Source organism: Danio rerio, chromosome 5 (assembly GCF_052040795.2).
Source record: "Danio rerio strain M-AB ecotype USA chromosome 5, GRCz13ab, whole genome shotgun sequence".
Classification (NCBI taxonomy): Eukaryota; Metazoa; Chordata; class Actinopteri; order Cypriniformes; family Danionidae; genus Danio; species Danio rerio.
Genome location: NC_141025.1, coordinates 66,225,001 through 66,239,177, shown reverse-complemented (window position 1 = coordinate 66,239,177; position 14,177 = coordinate 66,225,001). Strand labels below are relative to the sequence as shown.

The following is a 14,177-nucleotide window of genomic DNA, read 5'->3' as shown; positions in this document are numbered from 1 at the left end:
CTAGAAGCATTTTCAAGACTCAATTCCTGGAGGGCCGCTGCCCTACACAGTTTAGTTCCAACCCTGCTTCAACACACTAACCTATAGGTTTCAAACAAGCCTGAATTACTTAATTAGTTTGATCAGGTGTGTTTAATTAGGGTTGGAATTAAACCGTGCAGGGCTGCGGCCCTCCAGGAAATGAGTTTGACATATCTGGCCTAAATGAAGTGAGTTTCTCCTTTCAACATAATTTTAAGCTGAATATTTAACTTGTTTTAATGAAAATGTTGCTTAATTTTGACCATTTTCTTCTGAAAACAAAACTTTTAATGCTTCAAGAGAAGATTTCTTCGTGGTTTAAGAATTTTGAGATATTTGGACAACAAAGTCCACAAAGACACAACTCTAAGAAAGAAGCTGTAAAATATTGTCATGAAAAGTAAATCGCAAAAGTATGAAAACAGAATCATTGAGCACATTATCCGTGTGCTTATAAGTCAATATTACAGCATTTGTAGCTGCAGATATAAACTGCTTACTAATGTTTATTAATGTAGAGTTAATGCTTAACAGATACAGGTATTCAATTCACTAGATGCTAATGCTTAATAAATGATTCATTGTGTAGTTAATATAAAGGGCTCTATTTTGACGGTCCATGCGCAGAGCGCAAAACGCAGGGCGCAAACGCTTTCAGGGCGTGTCAGAATGCGTTTTTGCTAATTTAAGGACGGGAAAATCTGCTTTGTGCCGCGGCGCATGGTCTAAAAGGGTTGAGTTTATTTTCTTAATGAGTTATAGGTGTGTTTTGAGAATAAACCAATTAGAGTCTCATTTCCCATTCCCTTTAAGAGCCAGCTGCGTCACGCCAAGAGCGCATTCGCTATTTAGAGGAAGCAAAGTAAGTCTAAGTGGGAAAAAAATGAGCATTTCACAAGCAAACAGTTAACAGTTTTTTTTTAGAGCATCTACTACATGAGAATGAGAAGTAATGGATCTACTTTCACTTTGGCTCTTGGATAGGGAAACCTTTACGCACAGACATCATCTAGTCTATAAATAAATAATTTTGTTTGTTAATCGCAAATATTCATTTCAAAACTATTTCTAAATTCAGTTCTAATTTCCAGCAAACGAATAAATAAACAATAATAACAAAATGTGCTCAAAAACCTGAGTTATATCCTGAAACACATGTTGTGCCCCATAAGGTCTAAAACCTGACAGGTGGACAAATCTAAGCTTGTTTTTAATAAAACAAATATAAATATGGATATAATAAATAATACTGCTAATAATAATAATAACATTATACAAAAGCTAATTGTTATGAATGAACTGAAAAAGCCTCCCGAGATGAAGACATAAAAGCAGTGATTTTTCATATTTATGTAGGCTAGAAAATAATATGTTTTGTAATATTTTAATCCTTTATATTTATATCTTATATCTATTCTTATAATATCCTATATATATCCTTAATATTAAAATTTTTTCATATGTAAAGATATTTGCCCATTGCTCTCTTGTGCGTATTAAGCAGTGTGTAAGCGAGGCGCAACTCTGCGCTGGAGTTTAGACCGGGTTTGTTTTGGTCTAATGAAAAATCTATTATAGTTTCTCAAAATAGCAACGCGCCAGCGGTCCGCCTTCCTTTTTAGACCAAAACGCCTATGGGCGCACAAATGAGCGCTTATACATTTGCTATTTAAACAGCGTAGCGCAACGCCTCAAAACGACTCTTGCGCCAAGCTAAAACTACCAAAAGACTATTGCGCCACACCTTGAGCCGGGTGTATGATAGGGCCCAAAGAGTTACCAAAATGCTTTTTGAAGAAAAAACAAAAAACAAAACAGATACTCTGAAACGTACATACATTTATTAAAAAAAAAGAAAACAAGTAAAATGGTGGCTATCAATATATACTGTATTTGTCTTTCACAGCTGCTGGATTCGTAATGGCTGTTGTACAGGACAGCAACTTATCAAAAAGTCAGTTCTTTTATTAAACCCATTTCCACAGTCGGAGGAGCATTATGGGTCTTGCAGACATTTGGAGGCATGTGATCTCAGTGCACACAAACTGCAAGTCTCCGTGTCTTGCTCTGTGAGTGGAGCATTCGGTTCATTTGTACACGAGAGAAACAAGAAGGAAAAAAAAGAGAGGATTTTTTTTCTCTTGCTCTCTGAGATGTCCGTGAAGATTCAGGCACAGGAGGTGCTGAGTTTATCCTCCCAGCCGCTGACCCTCACCCCAGGCGAAGCCCCCAGGACGATCCTCAGGGAGAGGGTTGTAGTTGGCATCTTCTTCAGGTGTGTCAAACAGCATCTTACTGGAAACAAAAAAACAGAGCGAAGAGTTCAAGAGAAAATGAAAATTCTATTATTTATTCACCATCCACTTGCTTCAAATCAGTTTTTTTTTTCTGTTGGAACACAGAAAAAGATATTTTGACAAATGTTGGAAATCGGCAACCATTGACTCCCATAGTAAAAAAGAAATTGTATGGAAGTCAAGGGTTACTGGTTTTCAACATTCTTCAAAATATCTGCTTTTATGTTCAACAGAAGAAATCAAGTCAAAATGGTTTAGAACTACTTGATTGAGAATAAATGATTACTAAATGTTATTTTTTTATCTTTGTTTTTGATTATTTGCCATAAAAGTTGGTCCTCAAAGGTTTAATAACGGCCTGTTTTCCTTGTTAAAGTGTGTGTATATACTACTGTTCAACAGTGGTGTGATGTAACATTACAAATACTCAAAATACTATAATTGAGTAGTTTTTCCTCGGGAATTGTTTTAAAAATGTGTATTTCTACTTCAGTACCATATCGATACTTTTACTACACCATTTTCCTTTAACCTGCAGTCACTACTTTATTTTTTACTTATTTTCGTTTCATATAATTTATTGCCTAAGTACAACAATCAGTCCTCTGATTCCCATCCAATCAAATTGCACAGAAAACTAACATCATAAAGAACAAAGACACGCACTTTATAAATGTAGCAAACAAGTACAGTGTGGAAGTATTAAAAGTGTCAAAGAAGATACAAAATCGTAACATGCACTGTTTAGATGATGATGAAAATAATGCCTATTGTACTTAAACTCATGTTTACTTTACCTGCATTACATTTTTAGGCAAGTAATGATTCTTTTACTTGAGTATGAAGTTTCAGTACTCTTTCCACCACTGCTGTTCAACAGATTGAACTTATTATTACCAAACTCTTATTAGAAGAAAAACACAGCCTTGTAGATAAAGTCAAAACTCTAGTACAGGGGTGGCCAATCCTGTTCCTGGAGATCTACCTTCCTGCAGATTTCAGTTGAAACCCATATCAAACACACCTGTCTGTAATTATCAAGTGGATTTCAGGTCCTAATTAATTGGTTCAGGTGGGTTTGATCAGGGTAGGAGCTAAACTGTACAGGAAGGTAGATCTCCAGGAACAGGATTGAGCACCCCTGCTCTAGTATTATGAAGCTTAGTTCACTTTAAAATAACTTGTATTTTAAAGTTCTAATTAGCATTTTTTTATCATATTTTTATTCACAGCTGAATTTATCTCCAGTCACACGATCTTTCAGTATTCATCAAGATCGTGATAGCAAGATACTTGCAATAACACTTGATGGTATCAAGATTAAAAACCGCTGTGCTTCACAAAGACATAGTTGTTATTAGAGTTTCCTGTAAATTTACTCAACCTCAGGCAATCCAAAATGTAGTCAACTTTCATCTATGCAACTTTAACAATTTTTTTTAAAGTTAAAACTGCAGCCCTTGGTCATTAATGTAGTGCAAGCAGACAGAAATAACGTTTCACAGGAGCCGTAGTTATCTTTTTGTTTTCCTTGGATTTATTTATTTATTTTATTTTACACTTCTTAGGCTCAAAACGCACATAGCTGTTGATTTGCATTTTAAAATTAAGAATCAGACTTTCACCTAAACATCTTTTTAATGCTTTACTGTAAATATTACATTTATTTGAAATGTAAATCTTGATTATTATTATTACAAATGATTATCCTAGATTGTTAACAAATTTCTTTTGTTACTTTAGTAACCTTTGCCTCAATTAACAAATGTAATGCATTCATACTGAATAAAATAATTCACATTTTTATTTAAAGTTATTAAAACTTAAATTATTTAAAAATAATTTAAAGTTATTTTAAATATTCTATTCCATCCCAACAAAAAAGCAGGTCAACTGTTTCCAGAATTGATTATAATAAATGTTTTTAAGCACATTATGAACAAGTATGACAGCGAAAACTGGATTACCAGCTGTTGAAAATTCACCTTTGAATCACAGGATTAAATATATATAATTTTTAAATGTATAAAAAACTGCTTATAAAAATGTTATGATATTATAATGTTCTAAAATATAATATTTCACAGTATTATTGTTACATGTGCTGCTATCAAATATATTTAATCATGTTGAGCATGAGACTTAAAAATTATATAAGATTTAAAACTTTTAAACAATTTTATATAATTTATTTTAATATATTAAAATAGAAAATGCTTTAAAATATTATGTTTAAGAAATATAAACATAATATAATAATTTTTCACTGTATCACTGTTTACCTGCACTACTATCAAATATATTTAATCATAGTGAGCATACCAGACTTAAATAATAATAATAATAATAATAATAAATTCAAACACTTAACAGTTTTACATGCATAAATATACAGATCTACAATAAAAATCTATAGTAAAAATGTTAGAAACTCTTATAACTCACAGGATAGAGGGAGTCCTCAGCCATCTGCCACCACCTGGTTGGTTGGGAAACACATCCTCCAGAAAATAGTACACATGTCCCACTGCAATGCCTTATATTGAAGAAAACAAAAGCTTTTACAATTATAATTATACACTGAGCATTTAGATGTATTGTCTAGCATAACAAGTAAAGATTTACTCTTTAGAACTTAAAAAAAGTCTAGTAACACTTACTATGAAACTCAAAATTTTAATGAATTATAACTTTGTTTACAGTCAATCATTACAATTCTAAAACAAAAATGTATCTATAAAGACAACAAACCGCAAACAGTGTTATTATAACGACATTTATTTATGAATACAGTTATTAATACTTATTAGTAATGCATTTCATTTTGCAATGCACGTGCTTACAACATTATATATGATTAATGAGTGTTAATTAGTCAGTCATGATTGTATTTATAAAAATGTTGTTTAGAAATATTAATAATCAATCATAACAATTCTATAAATGTATCTATAAAGACACAAACCACATACTGTTATAATGACATTTATTTATAATAACAGTTTATGATCCTAGTGATGCATTTCATTTTGCAATGTATAATGTGTTACAAACATGTGCATGATTTATAAGTATTAATTAGTCACTCATTATTGAACAAAGATGCCATTAAGATTAATTAATAGTCAATCCTGACAATTCTATAAATGGTCTGTCATGCTTTATTTTCTTTATTCTCTACATTTTTCCAGGAAAATAAAGGCTTAGGGTTAGGTTTAGAGAGTTGGAAGCTCAGATAAAATAAACATTTACAAATGGACAATATTATTAACATGGAAAATTGGCATCCTGTTTTCACTTCACTTAAATCCAGCAATGATGCATTTATAAATGTTAGTAACTATTATGACTCACAATAAGCATTTATAAGGCATAAAGGGTCTTATCAACAAAATAAATGCAATCATTTATGTGACAAATCATTCTTTGTAACTTTAGCATAACAATTTTTTTTTAAATTGCAGACTGCATCTTTATAAATACAATCATGACTAATTATTACTCATAAATCATGCATATTGTGTTATGAACGTGCATTGAAAAATTAAATGCATCACTACTAAGTATTAATAACCATCACTATAATACAGTATAGTATTATAGTGATACAGTATAATACAGTATAGGGTTTGTCTATATAAATATAAACATAATTTAAATAAATAATATGATTGATTATAAATACTTAAACAGAGTTATGATAAATAAACAGAGTTATGATTCATTATTAGAATGAGCTTCATAGAAAGTGTTACTAAAAATCATTCGTCCATTAATTCATTGCCCTAATAAGGGCTTAGTCCCTTATTTATCAGGAGTCACTACAGTGGAATGAACCACCAACTATTCCGGCTTATGTTTTATGCAGCGGATGCTCTTCCAGCTGCAATCCAGTACTGGGAAACACCCATACACTCTCACATTTACACATACACTAGGCCAATTTAGTTTATTCAATTTGTTACTAAATCTCAAAATTTTCATTAATAACATTTTGGATTTCTGTGTAGGCAGGAACAGTGAATAATTCTATAAATAACCACAAGTGTTTACCTAAAAGATCGACAATGATGGAGTTTCCCAGCAGCAGAGAGAATCCCATCAGCACCCATGGAAGAAAGGGTGCCTGGAAATTCAGAAGACCGAAGAAATTCATGCGCACGTTTGGGTTCCTCCGGCTCCAGATGTACACCAGCATGATGGTGAAAGCCTGGCCTAAAAAAACAAGGTTCACGAATGTGCCAAATATCTGCAGCGCCATTAAGAAAAAAAAAAAAAAAAAAACACACACACACACACAAATGCCATTTAATTTAATGCAACACAAAAGTGACTCTTTTTGTTAATGATCACACAATCTGATCACTGCAAAAATGAATTTTATCTTGTTTCTAGCATTTTCTAGACAAGCAAAAAAAATACTGTCGTTTTCAGAAATAGGAGGTCAAAATTAAAAGTGTGTGTGTACGTTTTTGACTCTTCTAAAAGATAAAAATACTATAATCTGTTTGCAGACATTTAAGAAACACTTTGGTCACTTTAACTTTTTTACTTTAACAGTTTAGCCATTATATTTCAGCACCCCGGGCGGCCCTTGTGGAAAACAGCGTATTTCATTAATTCTGTGATAAAGGCTCTCAAAGTGTGTGTCCGCAATCTAAATGTGATCTCTAGTGGACAGTGACAGTGTCCGAAATGAGACACAGATTCAGAGTTCCACATGAGTTGGTTATTAATTAGAAATTAATATAAATATTACGAACATAAACATTAGGTGAGCAGGTTACATTGTAACCCTGTATCTTAACAGTACACTACATGAGGAGATACGCAGTAATAAGCAATTTGGCGGTTTGCACCAGACGAAACGGCCATTCAGAATTACTGTACTGTACGTGCTGGAGCAGTGGTCCCCAACCCTTGGGCCACAGACCGGTACCGGTCTATAGATCAACTGGTCCTGGACCAACAAAAAATCATTAATTATTTCAGTTTTATTTATAATATAGTCTGAACAATCATTTATTTTGAAAAATCTTTAATTTTGAAAAGTGACCATACTCTCCTTACATCTCGGTCACTTGAATGCCAAAATTTAACCCACTGGCAAGCAAAATTAGTAAGAACTGCTGCACAAAGCGCTTGTGTATTCCAGGCGTCCCCAGTTGAAAACATCTCAACTTTTCAGAATGCCGCACCGCGAGTCATGTGATAAGAATTGATCAGCTTCATAATTTGTATGTAATATAATTTCGTTGAATGAATATGACTCTGCCTCGTTTTCAAACTGTGCAGTGCTGTAGCTGCTTAATTTAACCAACTACGCTACTTTATTTCAATACTGTTCATTATGGTGGTATTTGGAGAGACAACTTTTTCTGAGGTGGTACTTGGTGAAAAAAGTTTAAGAACCAGTGCTCTATAACATTATTAAATGTAGATGACAATCACTGATATGTGTTGGCTTGCACACATATCACAGTTCACAGGTTCAATTTCAGACTGTTTATTTTCAAGATATGAGGTGAACTATCTGCTGCTGCTTTTAGTAATATGGCGATAAATGTCATGTAAAACTGCATTCAAACTCACATTGTTAGCATTTAACACTGAATAAAGCACATGAGGTGTACCTGAGGTGATCATTGTCAGTTTATCCTGTTGTTTAGCAGCAAGAAATAGAGGCTGTTTCTAAAATTTAAATTTCAGGTGCTGATTAGGACAAAAATATTACTCTTTTTAATATGGAAATTATTCTGTATATTGCGTGCCATTGCTTTTATTTGGAACATGACTTAAATCAGCCTTTAGGCTCGATAGACAGGTTTGCTCCTGTTGGTGTCAATCTAACAACCTGTGCTTGTATGTGTTTTAAACCAGGCATGCAATACCAGGTTCAACCTCTGAGTGTAAAATTTACAGCAACTTTTATTGAGTTTTTGCTTAAAACAAGGAAAATAATTTCCCAAGAGATTAGGCTAAACTCTCAAAGTTTCGCTTTGAAATACGATTATTTTGCTTACGCCACTGGCAGATTATTTTTCCTGTTTTAGGGAAAAACGCACTTAATTTTGACAAATTATGTCTAAAAAGAAGACATTTTTTTTGTCTAAAAGATGCTTCTTGATTTTTGCATTTTTAAATATTTGGACTAGAAACTAATTAAAAAGCTTTTTTTGCAGTGTTTTTTTACTTTTCATAATATATGACAGCCTTGATGCTTGTGTCTTTCTACATGAAATTTCCCAAGCTTTTGTGCATTGCAGAACGAGGCCAAACAGATCATCTTTCACTGTCCTGCTTCTTTCACTGTCTTTTTTTTTTGAGGTAAGAGCAAGAGATGAGTCACTCTACTATTCTTTTTTTCCATGCTACCACAACACCCAGGATTTCCTTATATGAACTTGTTAAAAAAAAAAAAAAAAAAAAAAAAAAAACAAGACAAAAATTAAGATGAGTTTTTTTTTCTAAAAGTCGGCCAGTTTTTCACATTCATGCAATTCTTCAAAGTGACAACATTATTTAATTCTATTATGTAATCTTTTATATATTTTTTTCATTTAAAATATATGACAGCCGTGATGCTTGTGTCTTTCAACATGACATTTCCCTAACTTTTGTACATTACAAAACGAGGCCAAACAGATCATCTTTTATAGTCCTGCTTCTATATTAGTCTTTTTTTTTTAGGTGAGAGCAAGAGATGAGTCACTCTACCATTCTTTTTACCATGCTACCACAAAACCCAGGATTTCCTCATATGAACTTGTTAAAAAAAAAAACAAGAAACAAAAATTAGGATGAAAATAATATTTCTAAAAAGCCGGCCAGTTTTCATGCAATTCTTCAAAGCGACATGTTATTTTATATTATGTTATTAATTATATTATGTAATTTTTTATTTATACATTGTTTTCATGTTCATTGCAATCTATTTTTAAATTATATTTTTACTATTTTACCATTCCGCAAAGATTTAGTGAAGAAATGCTAGAAAGGATAGTTCACCAAAAATGTCTATTCTGTCATCATTTACTCTCCCTCCACTTGTTCCAAATCTGTTTCTTCTGTTAAACACAAAAGAAGATATTATGAATTTGTTTTAGAAAGCAGCAGAAGCCATTGACTTCCATAGTACTTTTGTTACTAATTTTTTTATGTCCTACTGCTTAATGGCTGCTTTTTTTTAGCAACCTTCTTTAGTATCTGTTGGTTTTGTGTTCAACAGAAAAAAAGAAACTCACAAAAGTTTAGAACCACTTGAGTTTAAGTAAATGGTGTGAAATCTTTCCATTTTTGTACAAACTAGCCTTGTTTACACTTGTTAAAAAGGGACAGTTCCCCCAAAACTGAATAGTCTGTCACCATTCACCTACCCTTTAATTGTTTCAAACATGTTTTCTTTTCTTTCTTTAATTGAACATTTTTAAAAAAGCTGAATATCGGTAAGCACTGACTTCCATAGTATCTGTTTTTCCTACCATGAATGTCAATGGTTACGTGTTTTCAGCATTCTTCACAATATCTTTTGTGATCAACAGTATAAGGAAACTCATAACCATTTGATGATGAGTAAATTGTCATCTTTGTGTGAACTATAACTTTAATATGCATTTTGGTCGACCCAATAAAATGTGAATGATGCTGAATAGGGTTTTAACAGGGTCTATAAGGCACTAAATATGTGCTATATAAATACAAGCATACATACACATGTTAAACAACTGCTGTCATGCTATACAAAAAAATGAGTGTTTCTCTTTCGAGCAATAGTGAAGGATACAGTCATGAGAAGGCCACCGAAGAGGAACATAAAGACAAAATCAGCGGTTCTCCCTCTGAAAGAGCCCTCCTCCAGCATCCGACAGTATCGGTACCTGACAGACTCAGTTAAGGACTGAACAACTTTAACAGCATGTAGTACACCTCATGCACACTGCTTCCTTTACAATAGGATGGTGAATGCATTACCATAACATGTTACAAGGATACAAAAATATCATGTTGAACAAGAAGTTGAATCCAACTGGACCAAAAAATAAAAAGTTGGTTATTAGCCGCCATACCTAAGGACAGAAAAAAGTATACAGAAAAATAATTAGAACCACACACTTCAACTTTAACCCTAGTGGGCTCTAAATTATCAACATGATCAAAAGTTTGCTTAATAAAAAAACCTGTTGCACACAATCTACTATAAAAAAAAACTTTATGATCAAAGCTCTGTAGTTGTTACTACATTGAAAAAAATTATTCAAAGATGATTGCTTGGATTTACTCAATTTTTTTACTTTAAGTGGTTGTAAACAATTTATTTGGGTTGAATTTAAACAAACAAATTAAATTAAACATTATTAAACTTAATTTGTTTGTTTAAATTCAACACAAATAAATTGTTTGCAACAGTTCTGCTTGAAACACTTTTTTTCAATGTATGAGGGGTAAAGTGTGTAATACAATGATAACTTACTGCTCAAAAACACATTTATTATATTCAATACTAGGGCTGGGACGATAAACAATATTATATCGAATCACAATAAAATTGATGTCAATAACAATGATAAGCTCTGGACTTTTATTACTCTATATTGATCTAAGAGCCAATCATGCAGCAGAAATGTGCAACAATAGCAATCTTAAAGTGTTGTCATTAGAGATGTACCAAATTTTCAGCCCTGAAAATTTATGGGCCGAAAATATGTTATGCCATTTAATGGAGCCTCTCATTTTTGTGACTTCAGTCATTGTCGGGGTATTCTTTTAAATCTGGAAGCATTAACAACTTATTTTAGTCAATAATATTATTGACTAATATGAGCATGTTCATATGAATTATTTACAATAGTTCGTAAAGTAAAATTTTTTGTCTTTTAGTAGATATATTATGTGACGGACATAAGACAAAGGGGATCTAATTGGATTTGAGTTGTAAACACTAAATAAAAGTTAAAGTATAAATTAAAGTCAAATGATACTCCAAAATCATTCTGCATAAATCTGCAGATTTTTTACAAAATTTTGCGCAGAAATAGAAAAAAAATGTCTGCAGATTCTGTCTGGCCCTGGTCATTATTAACCATATTGGTTATTATAACATTTACGGATCTTATGTGTGGAAAAAGCTGTCACTTCATTAAGCGAAGATGTTGACTTAAAGGAGGACATTTTTAGATCCATAACTTATAGTAACTACTAAAAATGATCATTCTGTCAAATGACAAAAGAGATAAACCTTGTATTTTGTACAGGGTCACTTAATAGGGTTATTGATTTTGACCATTACATCATTAACATGAATTAAAATTTTTATGCATTATGCAAACCAACATTTTCATTTATTAAAATAGCATCATGCTTGGGTCAAACTGAACTTCTAATTTAATGTTTTAAGTCAGCTATACTAAATCAAATAATATGTTTAAATAAATAATAATTATCATTATTACTAAACTACTCTCAAACATTGTTTTTTATTTACAAATTTGACACATGCTTTTACCAGAAGTAAATTCTTGTGTCGACTGAGTACAATTTTTATGTTCATTTTCTGGCGACTGAATGATGATCTTAACATTGCTAGCACTATGGTACATCCATATGTACTTCAGAAAAGTACATATGGACATAAATGTTTATGTTTTTTTTTGTGGGATTTTCATAATGTCATACTAAATATATACTGAATCCAATGCATGTGAAATTGACAAAAATGTCATGCATCTAAACAAACTTTACACAGGAGTGAATTATCTTGTATTAACTAAAAACATAGTGTGCAAATGTATATTTTCATGCATTTTCTATAAGTTTACAAGTCTATAATAAATGTCTCAGAGATTTAAATATTTAAATAATATTTAAATTTCCTATAATATTTTTTCTACTGGAAAAAATCTTGTTTGTTTTATATCAGCAAGAATAATGTCTTAAAAACCATTTTAAAGTCAATAATACTAGCCCCAATTAGCTATATTTTTTCGAATGTCTACAGAACAAACCAACTTGCCTAATAACCCCTAGTTAAACCTTTAAATTGCACTTTAAGCTGAATAATTGTATCTTGAAAAATATCTAGTAAAATATTATGTACTGTCATCATGGCAAAGAAAAAAAAATCAGTAATAAGAAATTAGTTTTTAAAACGATTCATCTTATCTAGCTTTCATCAGCTTATCCAGGGCTGGGTCGTGGGGGCAGCAGTCTTAGGAGAGAACTCCAGACTTTCCTCTCCCCAGACACTTCCTCCAGCTCTCCTTGGGGGATCCCGAGGCATTCCCAGGCCAGCCAAGTGACATAGTCCCACCTATGTCCTGGGTCTTCCCCGAGGCCTTCTCCCAGTGGGACATGCCTGGAACACCTCCATAGGTAGGCGTCCAGGAGGCATCCGAAACAGATGCCCGAGCCACCTCAGCTGACTTCTCTTGATGTGGAGGAGCAGCAGCTCTACTCCGAGCTCCTCTTGTGACAGAGCTCCTCACCCTATCTATAAGGGTGCGCCCTGCTAGCCTGCGAAGAAAACTCCTTTCGGCCACTTATATCCAAGATCTTGTCCTTTCGGTCATGACCAAAAGCTCATGATCTTAGATGAGAGTAGGAACATAGATTGACAGGTAAATCAAGAGCTTTGCCTTTTGGCTCAGCTCCTTCTTTACCACAACAGATTGGTACAATGACCATAATACTACTTCCGCTGCACCTATCACACATTCCATCCTTCCCTCACTCGTGAACGAAACCCCAAGATACCTGAACTTCTCCACCTGGGGTAAGGACTTTCCTCAAACCTGGAGATAGCAAACCACTTTTTTTTTTTCTGGTGGAGCACCATGGCCTCGGACTTGGAGGTGCTAATTCTCATCCCAGCCGCATCACACTCGCAGCAAATCGCCCTAGTGCATGCTGAAAGTCCATGTTCGATGTTCCATGTATTAAAACTTTTATGTTTAGAAATGTGAAAAAAATATTGGAAAATATATTTGCATAATATATGCAGGGGGTCTAATAATTCAGGTAAGGTAATAATTTAGACTTCCACTGTACATATTATAAAAAAAGGTTCATTTTATTGTGTAAAGACCCATGAAATAAATAAAACAAAGCACAATGCTATTCAGACTTACCTGATAATTCCTCAGTATTAAATCTGGGTTGAAGTAGAGCTGGAAAGGTGTGATGAGTTCTAATTGCTGTAAAAAATAATTAAACACCAGTTATATATGAATAATATGGTTTAAGTAAACAAAACAAACAGTGTGTAATGTTGAATTAATATTAAGCTCAACCAATAACTGAAATCAAAAGTAAAGTAACGTTAACTCTGAGTAGACCATTGTGGTTTTACTATCAAGGTAAGTTAAAGTCATATAAATAAATGTAAACACATGAAGACGCAGACCTGAAACCTGAATGATATGAAAAACCGGACATATTACTTTTAACTCGGATACACACTTTACAGAGAAGATTTATGTATAAATATGACCTGATAACACCACAGCCAGTCTGCCAGCTGTGTTTCAACTGCATTGGGACGAGGCCATTGAGGAAAATAGCGATTAAAGTCCCAATATTCGTCAGATTTACTCACCACGGCGGCTGTAGTAAGTACACATGCAGTCGTATAAGCTCGGGTGACCACAGGAATCTGTAAATATTCCTGTCGGATTGTCTGGTATGCCATTTTTCGGAGCGACAACGCTGCTTCCGGCACCTTCTTGACACGTCATCACCTGAGAAAGCGAATGAAGGAGGCGATTTTAGTTTCTGATGTTTGCAATTGGTTGACACCTGGCAAGCTCTCTGCTCTGATTGGTCGTCCAAAGTGTCCATCGTTGCTTCGTCCCGGTGAGCGAAAGT

General features: G+C 33.2%; 2 protein-coding genes across 5 annotated transcripts in view; one reads left to right on the top strand and one right to left on the bottom strand.

Annotated features, from left to right (window-relative positions):
- Positions 1-14,177, top strand: part of mcama (melanoma cell adhesion molecule a) — a 638,953-nt gene that overhangs the window by 462,437 nt on the left and 162,339 nt on the right. The window lies entirely within an intron of this gene.
- On the bottom strand, positions 1,841-14,006 carry derl2 (derlin 2). The gene is given in 7 exon segments (NM_001024395.1): positions 1,841-2,316; positions 4,764-4,854; positions 6,372-6,567; positions 10,102-10,195; positions 10,311-10,384; positions 13,442-13,507; positions 13,909-14,006. Coding segments are annotated over 7 exon segments (720 nt in total). The 5' UTR covers positions 14,002-14,006; the 3' UTR covers positions 1,841-2,210.